Source organism: Staurois parvus, unplaced genomic scaffold (genome assembly GCF_062004578.1).
Source record: "Staurois parvus isolate SC_StPar_1 unplaced genomic scaffold, SC_StPar_1.0 ptg001667l, whole genome shotgun sequence".
In the NCBI taxonomy this organism is placed as follows: domain Eukaryota; kingdom Metazoa; phylum Chordata; class Amphibia; order Anura; family Ranidae; genus Staurois; species Staurois parvus.
The window spans coordinates 88,053-106,892 of record NW_028319463.1 but is presented as its reverse complement, the minus strand read 5'-3'; the positions used below and the strand labels follow the sequence as shown (position 1 = coordinate 106,892).

The window sequence follows — 18,840 nt, the reverse complement described above, 5'->3', positions numbered from 1 at the left end:
TGTAGGAATGTAGCCACTGTTCCTTGGTCGCATTGTATGTAGGAACGTAGCCACCCTGCCTTGGTCCCATTGTGTGTAGGAACGTAGCTACCCTTCCTTGGTCCCATTGTGTGTAGGAACCTAGCCACCTTGCCTTGTTCCCACTGTATGTAGGAACGTAGCCACCTTGCCCTAGTACAATGTATGCAGGGACGTAGCTCCCCTGCCTTGGTCCCACTGCATCTAGATACGTAGTCCCTCTGCCTTGGTCCCAATGTATATAGGAATGTAGCCACCCTGCCTTAGACCCAATGTATGTAGGAATGTAGCCACCTTGCCTTAGACCCAATGTATGTAGGAATGTAGCTCTCCTGCCTTGGTCCCACTGTATGTAGGAACATAGCCACCCTTCCTTGGTTTCCCTGTATGTAGGAATGTAGCCACCCTCTCTTGGTATCCCCTGTATGTAGGAACATAGCCCCCCTACCTTGGTCCCAATGTATGTAGGAACGTTGCCACTCTCTATTGGTCCCACTGTATGTAGGAATGTAGCCACCCTGCCTTGGTCCCACTGTATGTAGGATTGCAGCCACCCTTTCTTGGTCCCACTGTATGTAGGAATGTAGCCACCCTGCCTTGTTCCCACTGTATGTAGGAACATAGCCACTTTGCCTTAGTTCCATTGTATGTAGGAATGTAGCCACCCTTCCTTCCCAGCCTTGGTGCCCCTTTATGTTGGAATGTAGCTCCCCTCCTTGGTCCTCCTGTATGTAGGACTGTAGCCCCCCTGCCTTGTCCTCCTTTATGTAGGAATGTAGCCCTCCTACCTTGGTCCCCCTGTATGCAGGAATGTAGCCATCTTGTCTTGGTTCCATTGTATGCAGGAATGTAGCCCCCCCTTCCTTGGTCCCTTTGTATGTAGGAATGTAGCCACCCTGCCTTGGTCCCACTGTGTGTAGGAATGCAGCCACCCTGCTTTGGTCCCATTGTATGTAGAAATGTGGCCCCCCTGTCTTGGTCCCCATGTATGTAGGAGTGTAACCTCCCTGGCTTGGTCCCCCTGTATGTAGGAACATAGACCCCCTGCCTTGGTCCCCCTGTATGTAGGAATGTAGCCCCCCACCTTGATCCCCCTGAATGTAGGAATGTAGTCCCCCTGCCTCTTTCCCCTGTATGTAGGAACATAGCCCCCCATCTTGGTCCCCCTGAATGTAGGAATGTAGCCCCCCCTGCCTTGGTCCCCTTGAATGTAGGAATGTAGCCCCCCTGACTTGGTCCCCTGTATGTAGGAATGTAGCCCCCCTGCCTTGGTCCCCCTGTATGTAGGAATGTAGCCCCCCCGCCTTGATCCCCCTGAATGTAGGAATGTAGCCCCCCTGCCTTGGTCCCCTGTATGTAGGAATGTAGCCCCCCCGTCTTGGTCCCCCTGAATGTAGGAATGTTGCCCCCCTGCCTTGGTCCCCTTGAATGTAGGAATGTAGCCCCCCTGACTTGGTCCCCTGTATGTAGGAATGTAGCCCCCCTGCCTTAATCCCCCTGTATGTAGGAATGTAGCCCCCCCCGCCTTGATCCCCCTGAATGTAGGAATATAGCCCCCCTGCCTTGGTCCCACTGTATGTAGGAATGTAGCCCCCCTGCCTTGATCCCCCTGAATGTAGGAATGTTGTCCCCCTGCCTTGGTCCCCCTGAATGAAGGAATGTAGCCCCCCTGCCTTGGTCCCCCTGTATGTAGGAACATAGCCCCCCTGTCTTGGTCCCCCTGAATGTAGGAATGTAGCCCCCCTGCCTTGGTCCCCCCGTATGTAGGAACATAGCCCCCCTGTCTTGGTCCCCTGTATGTAGGAATGTAGCCCCCCTGCCTTGGTCCCCTGTATGTAGGAATGTAGCCCCCCTGTCTTGGTCCCCTGTATGTAGGAATGTAGCCCCCCCTGCCTTGGTCCCCTGTATGTAGGAATGTAGCCCCCACTGCCTTGTCAGTATCTGGAATTTTATTTGTTGGGTGAGCCGAAGCCAGTGGAGGGATTGGCAGAGAGGGGTGGAGGACACTGATTGGAGGCCAGTGGAGGGATTGGCAGAGAGGGATGGAGGACACTGAATGGAGGCCAGTGGAGGGATTGGCAGAGAGGGATGGAGGACACTGAGTGGAGGCCAGTGGAGGGATTGGCAGAGAGGGGTGGAGGACACTGAATGGAGGCCAGTGGAGGGATTGGCAGAGAGGGGTGGAGGACACTGAGTGGAGGCCAGTGGAGGGATTGGCAGAGAGGGGTGGAGGACACTGAATGGAGGCCAGTGGAGGGATTGGCAGAGAGGGGTGGAGGACACTGAATGGAGGCCAGTGGAGGGATTGGCAGAGAGGGATGGAGGACACTGAGTGGAGGCCAGTGGAGGGATTGGCAGAGAGGGATGGAGGACACTGAATGGAGGCCAGTGGAGGGATTGGCAGAGAGGGATGGAGGACACTGAGTGGAGGCCAGTGAAGGGATTGGCAGAGAGGGATGGAGGACACTGAATGGAGGCCAGTGGAGGGATTGGCAGAGAGGGATGGAGGACACTGAGTGGAGGCCAGTGGAGGGATTGGCAGAGAGGGATGGAGGACACTGAGTGGAGGCCAGTGGAGGGATTGGCAGAGAGGGGTGGAGGACACTGAATGGAGGCCAGTGGAGGGATTGGCAGAGAGGGAAGGAGGACACTGAGTGGAGGCCAGTGGAGGGATTGGCAGAGAGGGGTGGAGGACACTGAATGGAGGCCAGTGGAGGGATTGGCAGAGAGGGATGGAGGACACTGAGTGGAGGCCAGTGGAGGGATTGGCAGAGAGGGGTGGAGGACACTGAATGGAGGCCAGTGGAGGGATTGGCAGAGAGGGGTGGAGGACACTGAATGGGGGCCAGTGGAGGGATTGGCAGAGGGGGGTGGAGGACACTGAGTGGAGGCCAGTGGAGGGATTGGCAGAGAGGGGTGGAGGACACTGAGTGGAGGCCAGTGGAGGGATTGGCAGAGAGGGATGGAGGACACTGAGTGGGGGCCAGTGGAGGGATTGGCAGAGAGGGGTGGAGGACACTGAGTGGAGGCCAGTGGAGGGATTGGCAGAGAGGGGTGGAGGACACTGAGTGGAGGCCAGTGGAGGGATTGGCAGAGAGGGGTGGAGGACACTGAGTGGAGGCCAGTGGAGGGATTGGCAGAGAGGGATGGAGGACACTGAGTGGAGGCCAGTGGAGGGATTGGCAGAGAGGGGTGGAGGCCACTGAATGGAGGCCAGTGGAGGGATTGGCAGAGAGGGGTGGAGGACACTGAGTGGAGGCCAGTGGAGGGATTGGCAGAGAGGGATGGAGGACACTGATTGGAGGGCAGTGGAGGGATTGGCAGAGAGGGATGGAGGACACTGATTGGAGGGCAGTGGAGGGATTGGCAGAGGGGAATGGAGGACACTGGTTGTACATTTACATAAAGAATTTAATAACAAAAATATCGATGATTGTATCCAGGGGGGGGGGGGGGGGGGAATCTGCACTAAATTTGCAGCTTCGTATAAAAAAAAAAAAAAGTCCAAAAACGTGAAAAACATTCATCCAATGCACACCTGGAGCTCTAACTACCTAATGATAGGAGGCGCTGTGTCATGTGACCAGCCCCTGGTCGATCTTTTTGTTTCATTAGGACTTTTAGGAAGAACGTCAGCACTGCCGGGGTCACTCCAGGACAGATGCCACCGCCGATTTACATTTCAAAAGCCGCGTGCCTATTTTTTACGCTCCCCACCCCCACGCCTCGTGAATTCTATCTCTTTTCCTCACCTTGTTCCCACCGATTGCCTTCTGCATCTCTTCAAAGGTGGCGTAAAACTCTCCAATAAAATCGTGTTTTCCACGGGAGTCATAATCCCAGACTAGGCACTGGAGGGAAAGAGAGAGAAAGGGGGGGAGGGGGAAATGGAAGTGAGATAAGAGAGAAGGATTACAAGGATGCAGGGAGAGCAAGAAACCGAAGAAACCGATGACTGGGGAACAAGTGGGATCGTTTAAAGGGCACGTCCACCATCAATGGGGATATCCATGTTCAATAGATGCTGGTGTTGCATCACTAACCAGTAGGGACCTGCTTTGAGGTAAATTAAAGCGGAAATCCAGTAATTCAGACACTTTGTAAAATGTCCAGTGAGTTCAGTCCAATGAGGTGTGTGTCACCTCCTGGACTTACCTCTGTTATTTATATCTGACAGTTTTATGGCTCTCCTGGAAAAAACACTCAGGGCTGTGGCTGGAAAAAGCACACACAGAAGCTATGCCCAACCCCTCCCCTCTGCTTCCCATTCACAGAAGCCTTTGTATTTTGTGAATTAGTTCACATAATACAAAGGCTTCTGTGGCTGGACAGGAGGAGGGGTTGGGCATCAAGGCCATCCTAATAGCATCATGGGCCCCTGGGCAAAGTAATGCACTGTGACCCCTACCAGCCTGCCAGCAGGGACAGAAGGGCACAGTACAGCAGGGACAGAAGGGCACAGAACAACAGGGACAGGAGGGCACAGTGCAGTGGGAACAGGAGGGCACAGTACAGCATGGACAGGAGGGCACAGTACAGCGGGACAGGGGGGCACAGTACAGCATGGACAGGAGGGCACAGTACAGCGGGACAGGAGGGCACAGTACAGCATGGACAGGAGGGCACAGTACAGGGGGATCAGGAGGGCACAGTACAGGAGGGACAGGAGGGCACAGTACAGTAGGGACAGGAGGGCACAGTACAGTGGGAACAGGAGAGGGACAGGAGGGCACAGTACAGGGGGGAGTCAGGAGGGCACAGTACAGTGGAAACAGGAGGGCACAGTACAGGGGGAGTCAGGAGGGCACAGTACAGGAGGAACAGGAGGGCACAGTACAGCAGGGACAGGAGGGCACAGTACAGCAGGGACAGGAGGGCACAGTACAGTGGGAACAGGAGGGCACAGTACAGGAGAGCACAGTACAGCGGGCACAGGAGGGCACAGTACAGGAGGGCACAGTACAGGAGGGCACAGTACAGCAGGGACAGGTGGGCACAATACAGCACAGCAGTACAGCATACAGGAGGGCGCAGTACAGTGGGGACAGGAGGGCACAGTACAGGGGGGAGTCAGGAGGGCACAGTACAGGGGGGAGTCAGGAGGGCACAGTACAGGGGGAGTCAGGAGGCACAGTACAGGGGGAGTCAGGAGGGCACAGTACAGCGGGGACAGGAGGGCACAGTACAGGAGGGCACAGTACAGGAGGGCACAGTACAGGGGGGAGTCAGGAGGGCACAGTACAGGAGGGCACAGTACAGCAGGGACAGGAGGGCACAGTACAGCAGGGACAGGAGGGCACAGTACAGCAGGGACAGGAGGGCACAGTACAGCAGGGACAGGAGGGCACAGTACAGGGGGAAGATGTCATTCAAATTGTAGATTTAGCCCAGTGACAGGCTGCTGCTGTCCCTATAGCCCAGGTCCGGGACCAGGAATCCGACACTCCTGGAGGTACGGTCTTCACGTGGCGATTTCTCTTCAATACATCTACATTTGGCAGCATGGTCAGTGGGACAGGTGAGTATTTATTATCTTCTTTGCAGTTTGTTTCAGAGTTGCGTCAAATACCCCAGGAGAATGGATCGTACCCAAAACCTGCAGGTAATACCCAGTGGTGTATGTAAGATTTGTGCTGCCCTAGGCAACACACAAATCGGCGCCCCACCCCCCTCCCCTTCAGAGAGAGCCTGACATTGACCAAGAACACCCCTGCCCCCCACCCGAAAGAGCCTTCCACTACCACTGCCCCCCCATACACCAGCCACCATCCCCCATAGCGAGAGAGAGACACTCACCTTCACAGCTCCGGACATGGAACTAGAGTCGGGCTGTGTGTACACCGTCATGAAACCCTCACCCTCTCTCAGAACCCACCAAGTCCCCATGCCGTGGTGTGTGTCCCTTCTTCCATCCCTTCTTCCGAGGGGCAGTGCCGCCCCCCCTGAAAAACGCCGCCCTAGGCAAATGCCTTGTTTGCCTTGTGGTACATACACCCCTGGTAATACCCCGTCCACTCACCTGACTCTTTGTCATATGAACGGGAAGAGATCAGAAGACATTGAGTTTGCTTCCTCAAAAACTTTCCTTCAAAAGTTTGCATGTGACTGATGCTACTTGCTGGGATTTGTTTTCATTTTATTTTGCATTATGCAACATTTATCAGGAGAATTGAGCCTCGTCATGGTGCAGCAGGACGCACGGTTAGAGGTGTACGGACCCCATGGAAGGCAATGACTGTACAGATTTGGTGTGTAGGACAAATGTCTGCTTGTTATGTTGGTGTTTTATCTTACCCTGAGCTTCCTCTTCTCCTCGCAGCAGCACAGAGAGCTCAGAGACACCTTAAACGGCTCCCATACCGGGTTCAAGTTATTTTTTATGACCTGGAAAAAAAATAAAATCTCCTTATAAAGTGCACAAAACTTCACGCGTAGAAAATTCTGTAGCAGTCACAGTTGTGCAGACCACATATTCCACACTGGTAACAATACCCTCTCATACAACTAAAGGGAAACAAGCAGCAGCCCGCCACAAAGGCACAAACGTGCTGGCCCAGCTCACTGCCGGATAGCCTGGATGGCTATACTTACTAAAAACTACTTTTATTGGAAAAAATTATACCAAACAGGTAAAAACCATCTTAGAACGAGCAGCGGAGGAATGAAGTAACCCACTAATATGTCTCATGCCATGCCAGTCCTGACCTATAGCAGCCCATGAGCTGATTCTAAGATTTCTTTACTTGTCTTGATATAATTTTTACAAAAAAAGCTAAGTGCGGCCATCTGGTGTCAGAGCCTGGGTCCAAACCTGGGCCTTCTACGGGGAGGGGCAATGTTTCTTCTTACTGAGCCACCTGGAGTGCTGGACACCTCCCTTGACAATTAGTTGGATGATCCTACCTTGATCTTGTTTATCATGAACCTTGAACCCCTTGCTCCTCCCATGAACTTCCTGATATAAGTCATGTCTCTGCACTTCCTGTTTGCCAGATTATTGTGCTCTCCAGCCAGTATCGTGCCCTTGTCGTCTCTGTTATTATCCATCTTTTGCTACCACTCATTATTGACCCTTGGTTTGTTCTCGACTACGCTTCTGCCTGATCCCAACCTGTGACTGCTCATTACCGACCTTGGCTTGTTCTCGACTACGCTTCTGTCTGATCCCAACCTGTGACTGCTCCTTACCGACTTTGGCTTGTTCTCGACTACGCTTCTGCCTGATTCCAACCTGCGACTGCTCATTACCGACCTTGGCTTGTTCTCGACTACGCTTCTGCCTGATCCCAACCTGCTTCTGCCTGATCCCAACCTGCGACTACTCATTACCGACCTTGGCTTGTTCTTGACTACGCTTCTTCCTGATCCCAACCTGCGACTGCTCATTACCGACCTTGGCTTGTTCTCGACTACGCTTCTGCCTGATTCCAACCTGCGACTGCTCATTACCGACCTTGGCTTGTTCTCGACTACGCTTCTGCCTGATCCCAACCTGCTTCTGCCTGATCCCAACCTGCTTCTGCCTGATCCCAACCTGCGACTACTCATTACCGACCTTGGCTTGTTCTCGACTACGCTTCTGCCTGATTCCAACCTGCTTCTGCCTGATCCCAACCTGCGACTACTCATTACCGACCTTGGCTTGTTCTTGACTACGCTTCTTACTGATCCCAACCTGCGACTGCTCCTTACCAACATTGGCTCGTTCTCGACTACGCTTCTGTCTGATCCCAACCTGCGACTGCTCCTTACCGACCATGGATCATTCTTGACTACTCTTCTTTCTGATCCCAACCTGTGCCTGCTCATTACCAACCTTGGCTCGTTCTCGACTACGCTTCTGCCTGATCCCAACCTGTGACTGCTCCTTACCGACCTTGGATTGTTCTTGACTATGCTTCTGCCTGATCCCAACCTGTGCCTGCTCATTACCAACCTTGGCTCGTTCTCAACTACGCTTCTGCCTGATCCCAACCTGTGACTGCTCCTTACCGACCTTGGATTGTTCTTGACTATGCTTCTGCCTGATCCCAACCTGTGACTGCTCCTTACCGACCTTGGCTTGTTCTTGACTATACTTCTGCCTGATCCCAACCTGTGACTGCTCCTTACCGACCTTGGTTTGTTCTCGACTACGCTTCTGCCTGATCCCAACCTGCGACTGCTCCTTACCAACCTTGGCTTGTTTACTGACCACGCTTCCATTTGATCCTTACCTGCTTATACGCTACTGGACCTCTGCTTGCTCACCTCCTGGTGGGGTGATCCTGAGGACCGCGACCTGGTGCTAAAATCCATCTCCACCATCAGGAGCTCTGGTGAACACCGGTTGGTACTTAGACTCTGCACCTCTGGTGATCCCACTCCTCCGCCACAGTCCCCTGCCTGTGTACCTATGCTGCTGGTTTCAGGTGAGCCTTTCCACTGCTATAGCAACTGGTCTTTGAGCCGGACCCCTGATCGTGACATCCGGACTCATTGCCTCCACATAGACAATTTCTACTAAAATAACGTCCACCTATGTGAATGTCCTCTCATATGTTCATATGTACTCACAGCATGTTACTATACTGGCCACATCACGATGAAGAGGATGACAGAGCAATGACATTGCCTCAGTTGTGTCTATGGGACACAGAGGTCAGCAGCAGCCCAGGACACAGGGGAAGAGAAAGTAGAGGGACGGCATGAGGAACAAATGAGAGACTAGAAAGTGATGGGATAGAGAAAAGTATGAAATGAGAGGCAAGAGATCGAAATGTAAAAAGAGTATCAAGGAGGACAGAAAAAGAATACAGAGAAGGTGAAGAAAAGAGAAGAGAATAAGGTGACTTATTTTACTAAACCAGAGTTCTTGTAATTTCGCTTTTTTATTTTGGATTCATACAGTCCCATTGCGCCTACAAAGTGATCTCAGATCTCATACACAATACAGAAATGTTCACACTAAAAGAAAACCTGTTGTGAGGAAGTATGGAGGCCCCCATTACTGTCCCCTACTTCTAAAATGCTAATCCCCTGGCTATCACACCAATCAAATGCTTTCAATACCTTAAAAGTCACCGACTCACAACAGCCATATATACACTATATTGCCAAAAGTATTAGGACAACCCAATCATGTGTTTAGGTGTTCCAATCCCCTCCCAATCATGTGATTCAGGTGTTCCAATCCCCTCCCAATCATGTGATTCAGGTGTTCCAATCCCCTCCCAATCATGTGATTCAGGTGTTCCAATCCCCTCCATATCATGTGATTCAGGTGTTCCAATCCCCTCCCAATCATGTGATTCAGGTGTTCCAATCCCCTCCCAATCATGTGATTCAGGTGTCCCAATCCCCTCCCAATCATGTGTTCAGGTGTTCCAATCCACTCCCAATCATGTGATTCAGGTATTCCAATCCCCTCCCAATCATGTGATTCAGGTGTCCCAATCCCCTCCATATCATGTGATTGAGGTGTTCCAATCCCCTCCATATCATGTGATTCAGGTGTTCCAATCCCCTCCATGGACACAGGTGTATACAATCAAGCCCCTAGGCATGCAGACGGCTTCTACAAACATTGGTGAAAGAATGGGTCGCTCTCAGGAGCTCAGTGACTCCAAGCGTGGTCCCGTAATAGGTGGCCACCTGGGCAATAAGTCCATCCGTGACATTTCCTGGCTACTAAATATTCCACGCTCAACTGTTAGTGAGATTATGACAAAGTGGAAGCCACTGGGAACAACAGCCACTCAGCCACCAAGTGGTAGGCCACGTCACATGACAGGGCGGGGTCAGCGCATGCTGAAGCACACAGTGCGCAGAAGTCACCAACTGTCTGCAGAGTCAATAGCTAAAGACCTCCAAACTTGGTGTGGCCTTCAGATGAGCCCAACAACAGTGTGTAGAGAGCTTCATGGAATGGGTTTCCATGGCCGAGCAGCTGCATTCAAGCCTTCCATCACCAAGTGCAATGCAAAGCGTCGGATGCCGTGGTGTAAAGCACGCCGCCACTGGACTCTAGAGCAGTGGAGGCGTGTTTTCTGGAGTGACCAATCATGCTTCTCTCTCTGGCAATCCAATGGACGTGTCTGGGTTTGGCGGTTGCCAGGAGAACGGTACTTGCCTGACTGCATTGTGCCAAGTGTAAAGTTTGCTGGAGGGGAGATTAGATAGATAGAAGGAGAGTTATCAAGAGAAAGGAAGCATAATATAGGGAAGGGAGGAAACAGAATTAGGTATTGGACGGGAGGCCAGGGAAAGAGCAAAGAGAAGAGGGGAAAAAAGTAACAAGAGGAGGAAGAGGGGGGTAAGTGAAGGAAGAGGAAGTAACAGAAAGAAGAGGGGGGGTAACAGAAGGAAGATGGGGGTAAGAGAAGGAAGAGGAAGTAACAGAAGGAAGAGGGGGGTAAGAGAAGGAAGAGGAAGTAAAAGAAGGAAGAGGGGGGTAAGAGAAGGAAGAGGAAGTAACAGAAGAAAGAGGGGGGTAACAGAATGAAGAGGGGGGTAAGAGAAGGAAGAGGGGGGTAAGAGAAGGAAGAGGAAGTAACAGAAGGAAGAGGGGGGTAACAGAAGTAAGAGGGGGGTAACAGAAGGGAGAGGGGGGTAACAGAAGGAAGAGGGGGGTAAGAGAAGGAAGAGGGGGGTAAGAGAAGGAAGAGGAAGTAACAGAAGGAAGAGGGGGGTAACAGAAGGAAATGGGGGGTCAGAGAAGGAAGAGGAAGTAACAGAAAGAAGAGAGGGGTAACAGAAGGAAGAGGGGGGTAAGAGAAGGAAGAGGGGGGTAAGAGAAGGAAGAGGAAGCAACAGAAGGAAGAGGGGGGTAACAGAAGGAAGAGGGGGGTAAGCAAAGAGAGGTTAGAATAGGAAGAGGAGTAAGAAAATGGGGGAGGGGTAAGAGATGTGGACCAGAAAAGAAAAAAAAAGTATTATGGAGAGGTGAAGAGGGATAGGAAAGAAGGAGAAACAAAGAAGGACAATAAAGCGTAGCAGGTACAAGTAACAGAAGGCCAGGGGGCCTAGAAGAAAAAAAGAAGGAAGGGAAAAGTAAATAAAAAAATGGTCAAACACTTTCCTCCTGCCTCACACTGAAGTCCAGCTCAGCCCTATCTACACGTCATCGCGCTCACACGCCTCTCACGCTCTCCTCCCGCTGCTCACAGGCTCACACCCGGACCCGCACTCACCTCCGTTCTGTACACCAGCTGCTCACTCTGGTCATCATTAACTCTGTAGATTTCCAGGAAAGGATCTGATTTGCTAAATAAATCCTATTGCAGAAAGAGGCGGGGTTAGTGCACGTCCACATTGACACTCGGGATGTTCTCACCATGGAATACTATCATTGTATGAATTCAGCAACTCGGCCACAATGGATGGATTTCACCGTCAACCACTTTCCTTCCAGGGAAATTTTTTAAACAAATCTGCAAACAATACTTTGTATATATTTATGTTTTACAACTAAAACCTATTCTTCCTTCTCCCCGTGTCTGCGTTCCCCATGTTCATTGCAACCAATCAGTGTGCCCCGTACATTCCGCGTATTGCCCCAGCTGTCTCCGCGGGTCTAGGAGACTCTCCGGCACCTTCCACACGGCAGTCTGGTTTTTTTTCAGTTCAGTCACGGTTTTTCCAAGAACAAATGGATCCATTCACTTCAATTTTCTTCGTTTTTCATCTGTTTTTCATCCATTTTTCATCAGTTCACATCAGTTTTTCATCGGTTTACGTCTGTTTTTCATCAGTTATGCATCAGTTTACGTCTGTTTTTCATCTGTTTTTCATCAATTCACATCAGTTATTCATCAGTTTACGTCAGTTTTTCATCAGTTTACATCAGATTTTCATCAGTTTACATTCGTTTTTCATCAGTTTATGTCTGTTTTTCATCAGTTTTTCATCAGTTCACATCAGCTTTTCATCAGTTCACATCAGTTTTTCATCAGTTTACGTCAGTTTTTCATCAGTTTACATCAGTTTTGCATCAGTTTACATCCATTTTTCATCAGTTTTTCATCATTTTACATCCATTTTTCATCAGTTTTTCATCACTTTACATCAGTTTTTCATCAGTTTACATCAGTTTTTTCATCAGTTTATGTCTGTTTTGCATCAGTTTTTCATCAGTTTACATCCATTTTTTATCAGTTTTTCATCACTTTACATCAGTTTTTCATCAGTTCACATCAGTTTTTCATCAGTTTACATCAGTTTTTTCATCAGTTTACACCGTTTTTCATCAGTTTTTCATCAGTTTATGTCAGTTTTTCATCAGTTCACATCAGTTTTCATCAGTTTTTCAACCATTTACATCCGTTTTCGGTCGTTTACAGCCATTTTTCATCTGTTTACATCCATTTTCATCCGTTTTTCTCTGTTTACATCTGTTTTTCAGAACTGTTGAGGTATAGTTCAGAATAGATCCCTATAGGGTGCACCTATGTATATCCACTCATGACTGGGAATATTCAATAAAAAAGGGAACTATAGCATGCTGCAAACCACAGAATCCGATTACATTTCATTTCATTCAGGTCATATTGGGGAAATATTAACTATTCTTGGTTACAACAGCTGTCTTAGAAAAGGGATCTCCAAACCTCCCACACAAAGAACCATGTTAATGTTTTCCAGACTTTAGGGGAGCTGGACTGTGATTAGTGGGAGTACAAAATGTCCTGGTGTCAGTGGGAGGAATAGTGTCCCATCATTGGTGTCAGTGGGAGGAATAGTGTCCCATCATTGGTGTCAGTGGGAGGAATAGTGCCCCCTCATTGGTGTCAGTGGGAGGAATAGTGCCCCATTATTGGTGTCAGTGGGAGGAATAGTGCCCCATCATTGGTGTCAGTGGAGGAATAGTGTCCCATCATTGGTGTCAGTGGGAGGAATAGTGCACCATCATTGGTATCAGTGGGAGGAATAGTGCCCCATCATTGGTGTCAGTGGGAGGAATAGTGCCCCATCATTGGTATCAGTGAGAGGAATAGTGTCCCATCATTGGTGTCAGTGGGAGGAATAGTGCCCCATCATTGGTGTCAGGGGGAGGAATAGTGCCCCATCATTGGTGTCAGTGGGAGGAATAGTGCCCCATCATTGGTGTCAGTGGGAGGAATAGTGCCCCATCATTGGTATCAGTGGGAGGAATAGTGCCCCATCATTGGTATCAGTGGGAGGAATAGTGCCCCATCATTGGTGTCAGTGGGGGGAATAGTGCCCCATCATTGGTGTCATTGAGATGAATAGCGCTCCATCATTGATGTCAGTGGGGGGAATAGTGCCTCGTCATTGGTGTCATTGAGATGAATAGTGCTCCATCATTGATGTCAGTGGGAGGAATAGTGCCCCATCATTGGTGTCAGTGGGAGGAATAGTGCCCCATCATTGGTATCAGTGGGAGGAATAGTGTCCCAGCATTGGTGTCAGTGGGAGGAATAGTGCCCCATCATTGGTGTCAGTGGGAGGAATAGTGCCCCATCATTGGTGTCAGTGGGAGGAATAGTGCCCCATCATTGGTATCAGTGGGAGGAATAGTGTCCCAGCATTGGTGTCAGTGGGAGGAATAGTGCCCCATCATTGGTATCAGTGGGAGGAATAGTGCCTCATCATTGGTGTCAGTGGGAGGAATAGTGCCCCATCATTGGTGTCAGTGGGAGGAATAGTGCCCCATCATTGGTGTCAGTGGGAGGAATAGTGCCCCATCATTGGTATCAGTGAGAGGAATAGTGTCCCATCATTGGTGTCAGTGGGAGGAATAGTGCCCCATCATTGGTGTCAGGGGGAGGAATAGTGCCCCATCATTGGTGTCAGTGGGAGGAATAGTGCCCCATCATTGGTGTCAGTGGGAGGAATAGTGCCCCATCATTGGTATCAGTGGGAGGAATAGTGCCCCATCATTGGTGTCAGTGGGAGGAATAGTGCCCCATCATTGGTATCAGTGGGAGGAATAGTGCCCCATCATTGGTGTCATTGAGATGAATAGCGCTCCATCATTGATGTCAGTGGGAGGAATAGTGCCCCATCATTGGTATCAGTGGGAGGAATAGTGTCCCATCATTGGTGTCAGTGGGAGGAATAGTGCCCCATCATTGGTATCAGTGGGAGGAATAGTCCCTCATCATTGGTGTCAGTGGGAGGAATAGTGCCCCATCATTGGTGTCAGTGGGAGGAATAGTGCCCCATCATTGGTGTCAGTGGGAGGAATAGTGCCCCATCATTGGTGTCACTGGGAGGAATAGTGCCCCATCATTGGTGTCAGTGGGAGGAATAGTGCCCCATCATTGGTATCAGTGGGAGGAATAGTACTGCATCATTGGTGTCAGTGGGAGGAATAGTGCCCCATCATTGGTATCAGTGGGAGGAATAGTACTGCATCATTGGTGTCAGTGGGAGGAATAGTGCCCCATCATTGGTATCAGTGGGAGGAATAGTGCCCCATCATTGGTGTCAGTGGGAGGAATAGTGCCCCATCATTGGTGTCAGTGGGAGGAATAGTGCCCCATCATTGGTGTCGGTGGGAGGAATAGTGCCCCATCATTGGTGTCAGTGGGAGGAATAGTGCCCCATCATTGGTGTCAGTGGGAGAAATAGTTCCCCATCATTGGTGTCAGTGGGAGGAATAGTGCCCCATCATTGGTGTCAGTGGAAAGAATAGTGCCCCATCACTGGTGTCAGTGGGAGGAATAGTGCCCCATCATTGGTGTCAGTGGGAGGAATAGTGCCCCATCATTGGTGTCAGTGGGAGGAATAGTGCCCCATCATTGGTATCAGTGGGAGGAATAGTGCCCCATCATTGGTGTCAGTGGGAGGAATAGTACCCCATCATTGGTGTCAGTGGGAGGAATAGTGCCCCATCATTGGTGTCAGTGGGAGGAATAGTGCCCCATCATTGGTGTCAGTGGGAGGAATAGTGCCCCATCATTGGTGTCAGTGGGAGGAATAGTGCTCCATCATTGGTGTCAGTGGGAGGAATAGTGCCCCATCATTGGTGTCATTTGAAGGAATTGTGACTGTAACATGGGTCAGTGAAAGGAATTATGGGCCACCGTTGGTGTCAGTGGGAAGAACAGTTGGCCAAGAGCCGGATAAACTCAAGCAAAGGGACAGATCCGGCCCCTAGGCCGCAGTTTGGAGATCACTGCCTTGGGACACAATATTACCCTTTTCATAGAGACAACAACCTAATAAATGACCCGAGTAAAAACTTTACGTCTGTCTCCAAAAAGCAGTTTGTACCCCGTGCTTGTCACCTTGTCATCCAGTTTCCGGGCGCAGAATGACAGCTCCACATATCCGTTATTTCCCGAGATCTCTTCAGAAATGACCTGGGGGGGGGGGAGGGGAGATATATATGAAATGAATGGGTGAAGCAATATTACCCGGCTGCGATGAGCTGCACTCCACTCCGTGATTTTTCTTTGATTCTCTTTGATTGTTACAGCTAGAGATGAGCGAATCGAACCAGGCGAAGTGGAATTCGATACGAATTTCAGGAAAATTCGATTCGCGTCGAATCCGAATATTTGCCTACTTCGGGTGCGCGAATCGGATTTTTCCCGATCAGCCGGCAAAAGTGTCCCTGCAGAGAGCTCCGCTATTTCTGACAGTTCTCTGACAGTTCCTTCACATGTACAGCGGTTGAAACATTGTATCTATTTGTTTCCATTTAGGATACAGATGTTTTTATTCGGAAACAGATGTTTCAACCGCTGTACATGTGAAGGAGCTGTCAGAGAACTGTCAGAAATAGAGGAACTCTGCAGATACACTTTTTGCCGGTTTGGAATTATTCTTATTTTCATCCTACTTCTTCTTCTTCTTCTTCTTCCTCTTCATCCTCATCCTCATCCTCTTCTTCTTCTTCTGAGGATGAGGATGAAGAAGAAGAAGAAGTAGGATGAAAATAAGAATAATTCCAAGCCGGCAAAAAGTGTATCTGCAGAGCTCCTCTATTCTGCAGATACACTTAGAGGAGCTCTGCAGATACACTTTTTGCCGGCTTGGAATTCTTCTTATTTTCATCCTACTTCTTCTTCTTCTTCTTCATCCTCATCCTCATCCTCAGAAGAAGAAGAAGAGGATGAGGATGAGGATGAAGAAGAAGAAGAAGAAGAAGTAGGATGAAAATAAGAAGAATTCCAAGCCGGCAAAAAGTGTATCTGCAGGGCTCCGCTAAGTGTATCTGCAGAGCTCCGCTAAGAAATAGCGGAGCTCTGCAGATACACTTTTTGCCGGCTTGGAATTCTCCTTCTTCTCATCTTTCTTCTTCTTCTCATCCTTCTTCTTCTTCTCATCCTTCTCCTTCTTCTCATCCTTCTCCTTCTTCTCATCCTTCTTCTTCTTCTCATCCTTCTCCTTCTTCTCATCCTTCTTCTTCTCATCCTTCTCCTTCTTCTCATCCTTCTTCTCATCCTTCTCCTTCTTCTCATCCTTCTTCTCATCCTTCTTCTCATCCTTCTCCTTCTTCTCATCCTTCTCCTTCTCCTTCTTCTCATCCTTCTCCTTCTCCTTCTTCTCATCCTTCTCCTTCTTCTCATCCTTCTCCTTCTCCTTCTTCTCATCCTTCTCCTTCTTCTCATCCTTCTCCTTCTTCTCATCCTTCTTCTCATCCTTCTCCTTCTTCTCATCCTTCTCCTTCTTCTCATCCTTCTTCTCATCCTTCTCCTTCTTCTCATCCTTCTTCTCATCCTTCTCCTTCTTCTCATCCTTCTTCTCATCCTTCTCCTTCTTCTCATCCTTCTCCTTCTCCTTCTTCTCATCCTTCTCCTTCTTCTCATCCTTCTCCTTCTTCTCATCCTTCTCCTTCTACTTCTTCTCATCCTTCTCCTTCTTCTCATCCTTCTCCTTCTTCTCATCCTTCTCCTTCTACTTCTTCTCATCCTTCTCCTTCTTCTCATCCTTCTTCTCATCCTTCTCCTTCTTCTCATCCTTCTTCTCATCCTTCTCCTTCTTCTCATCCTTCTTCTCATCCTTCTTCTCATCCTTCTTCTCATCCTTCTCCTTCTTCTCATCCTTCTCCTTCTTCTCATCCTTCTCCTTCTTCTCATCCTTCTCCTTCTTCTCATCCTTCTCCTTTTTCTCATCCTTCTCCTTCTCCTTCTTCTCATCCTTCTCCTTCTCCATCTTCTCATCCTTCTCCTTCTTCTCATCCTTCTCCTTCTCCTTCTTCTCATCCTTCTCCTTCTTCTCATCCTTCTCCTTCTCCTTCTTCTCATCCTTCTCCTTCTCCTTCTTCTCATCCTTCTCCTTCTTCTCATCCTTCTCCTTCTCTTTCCTCATCTCCAAGGGCATTTAAATTAAAGGTACAGTGTTCTGCACTAATTTAAAGGCTCTCTGAAGCCTAGAAACCCTTTTTATAAGTTAACTTCGTAGCGAATTAATTCGCATCGAATCGAATTTCTTCCTGAAATTCGGCGAATTGGCCGAATCGAATTTTTGAATAATTCGCTCATCTCTAGTTACAGCAACACAAGTATTTACATTTCCTAGTTCCTTCCACCTTTCCCCCCAAAAGTGATTATTTTTTTTAAATTTTTGTTCCTGATGTTAGATAAACTTTTTAAAAATGTGTTCTTAAATCTAGCGTTGCATTAAATATACACACAAAATGTAAGAAAAAAAAGAACGAAAAACAAAAACACTATATTTGTAATATGTTTCACCAGGATTTGTACAAGAATTCCAATTTTAGCATTATTAACAGAAAAAATCACAGAATAACATTTGCAGTTTTTCACAGAGGAGAATGAGGATTTATAAGGTGCCTCAGCCGCCATACTGAGGAAACAATGTGCAGCTCAGCGTATTATATTATATATATTATTAGCGATAGGTTGGTTTATAAATGCACCAGACTATATGCCTGCGATATGCAGAGGCACCTGGGAAAATGGATACCATTGATACAATTCATAGGTTGGACGCACCAATTATCGATTTGATTTTGTTTTCCCTTTTTTTTTTTTTATACTTAATAAATAAATAAAAATTAATTGCATTATTTCTAAAACCATCCTCAATTTTTTACAAGTATCTTTTTTTAAAAAAATTAATAAATAAATAAAAATTAACTGCATTATTTCTAAGACCATCCTTGTTTTTTTACAGAAAGCTTTTTTTTAATTTTAATTAATAAATAAATAATAATAATTGCATTATTTTTTCACACGTAACTTTTTTTTTTGCACAGTACTTGCTCTGGTTTTTTTTAAATAAAAATGAAGTGCATTATTTCTAAAACCATCCTTGTTTTTTTACAAGCAACTTTTTTTTTTTTTTTTTAAATTAATAAATAAATAAAAATTAATTGCATTATTTCTAAAACCATCCTTGATTTTTTACAAGTATCTTTTTTAAAATAAAGTTAATATATAAATAAAAATGAACTACATTATTTCTAAAACCATCCTTGTTTTTTTACAAACAACTTTTTTTTTTTTTTTTTTTTTAATTAATAAATAAATAATAATTAATTGCATTATTTCTAAAACCATCCTTGTTTTTTTTACAAACAACTTTTTTTTTTTTTTTTTAATTAATAAATAAATAATAATTAATTGCATTATTTCTAAAACCATCCTTGTTTTCCCACACGTAACCTTTTTTTTTGCGCAGTACTGGCTCTGTTTTTTTTTAGATACTTTTTTATTGGATCTTTAGGATTGGACAAGCACATGCGCCCATTCTTTGCTGCGGCACCTATAGCACAGCGCCAGCTGACCTCTCGCTGTTCAGTTTTTCATGGACATAAAGGTGGCAACCCAAAAGTAAATAAAATACCATTTTATGAGAGGCCATCAATAGATAAGTATCCATTTCCTGAGAAAAGATATCCGTCCT

At 47.8% G+C, this 18,840-nt stretch overlaps 1 protein-coding gene across 1 annotated transcript in view; it reads right to left on the bottom strand.

Moving 5' to 3' along the window:
* LOC149434820 (copine-7-like) overlaps positions 1-18,840 on the bottom strand; it is a 132,896-nt gene that overhangs the window by 52,865 nt on the left and 61,191 nt on the right. The window contains exons 5-8 of the mRNA XM_089663333.1: positions 15,252-15,326; positions 11,190-11,273; positions 6,313-6,402; positions 3,771-3,869 (exon numbers count right to left, since the gene is read on the bottom strand). Of these exons, the coding sequence (XP_089519459.1) occupies positions 3,771-3,869; positions 6,313-6,402; positions 11,190-11,273; positions 15,252-15,326 (348 nt within the window). The remainder of the gene's footprint in view (positions 1-3,770; positions 3,870-6,312; positions 6,403-11,189; positions 11,274-15,251; positions 15,327-18,840) is intronic.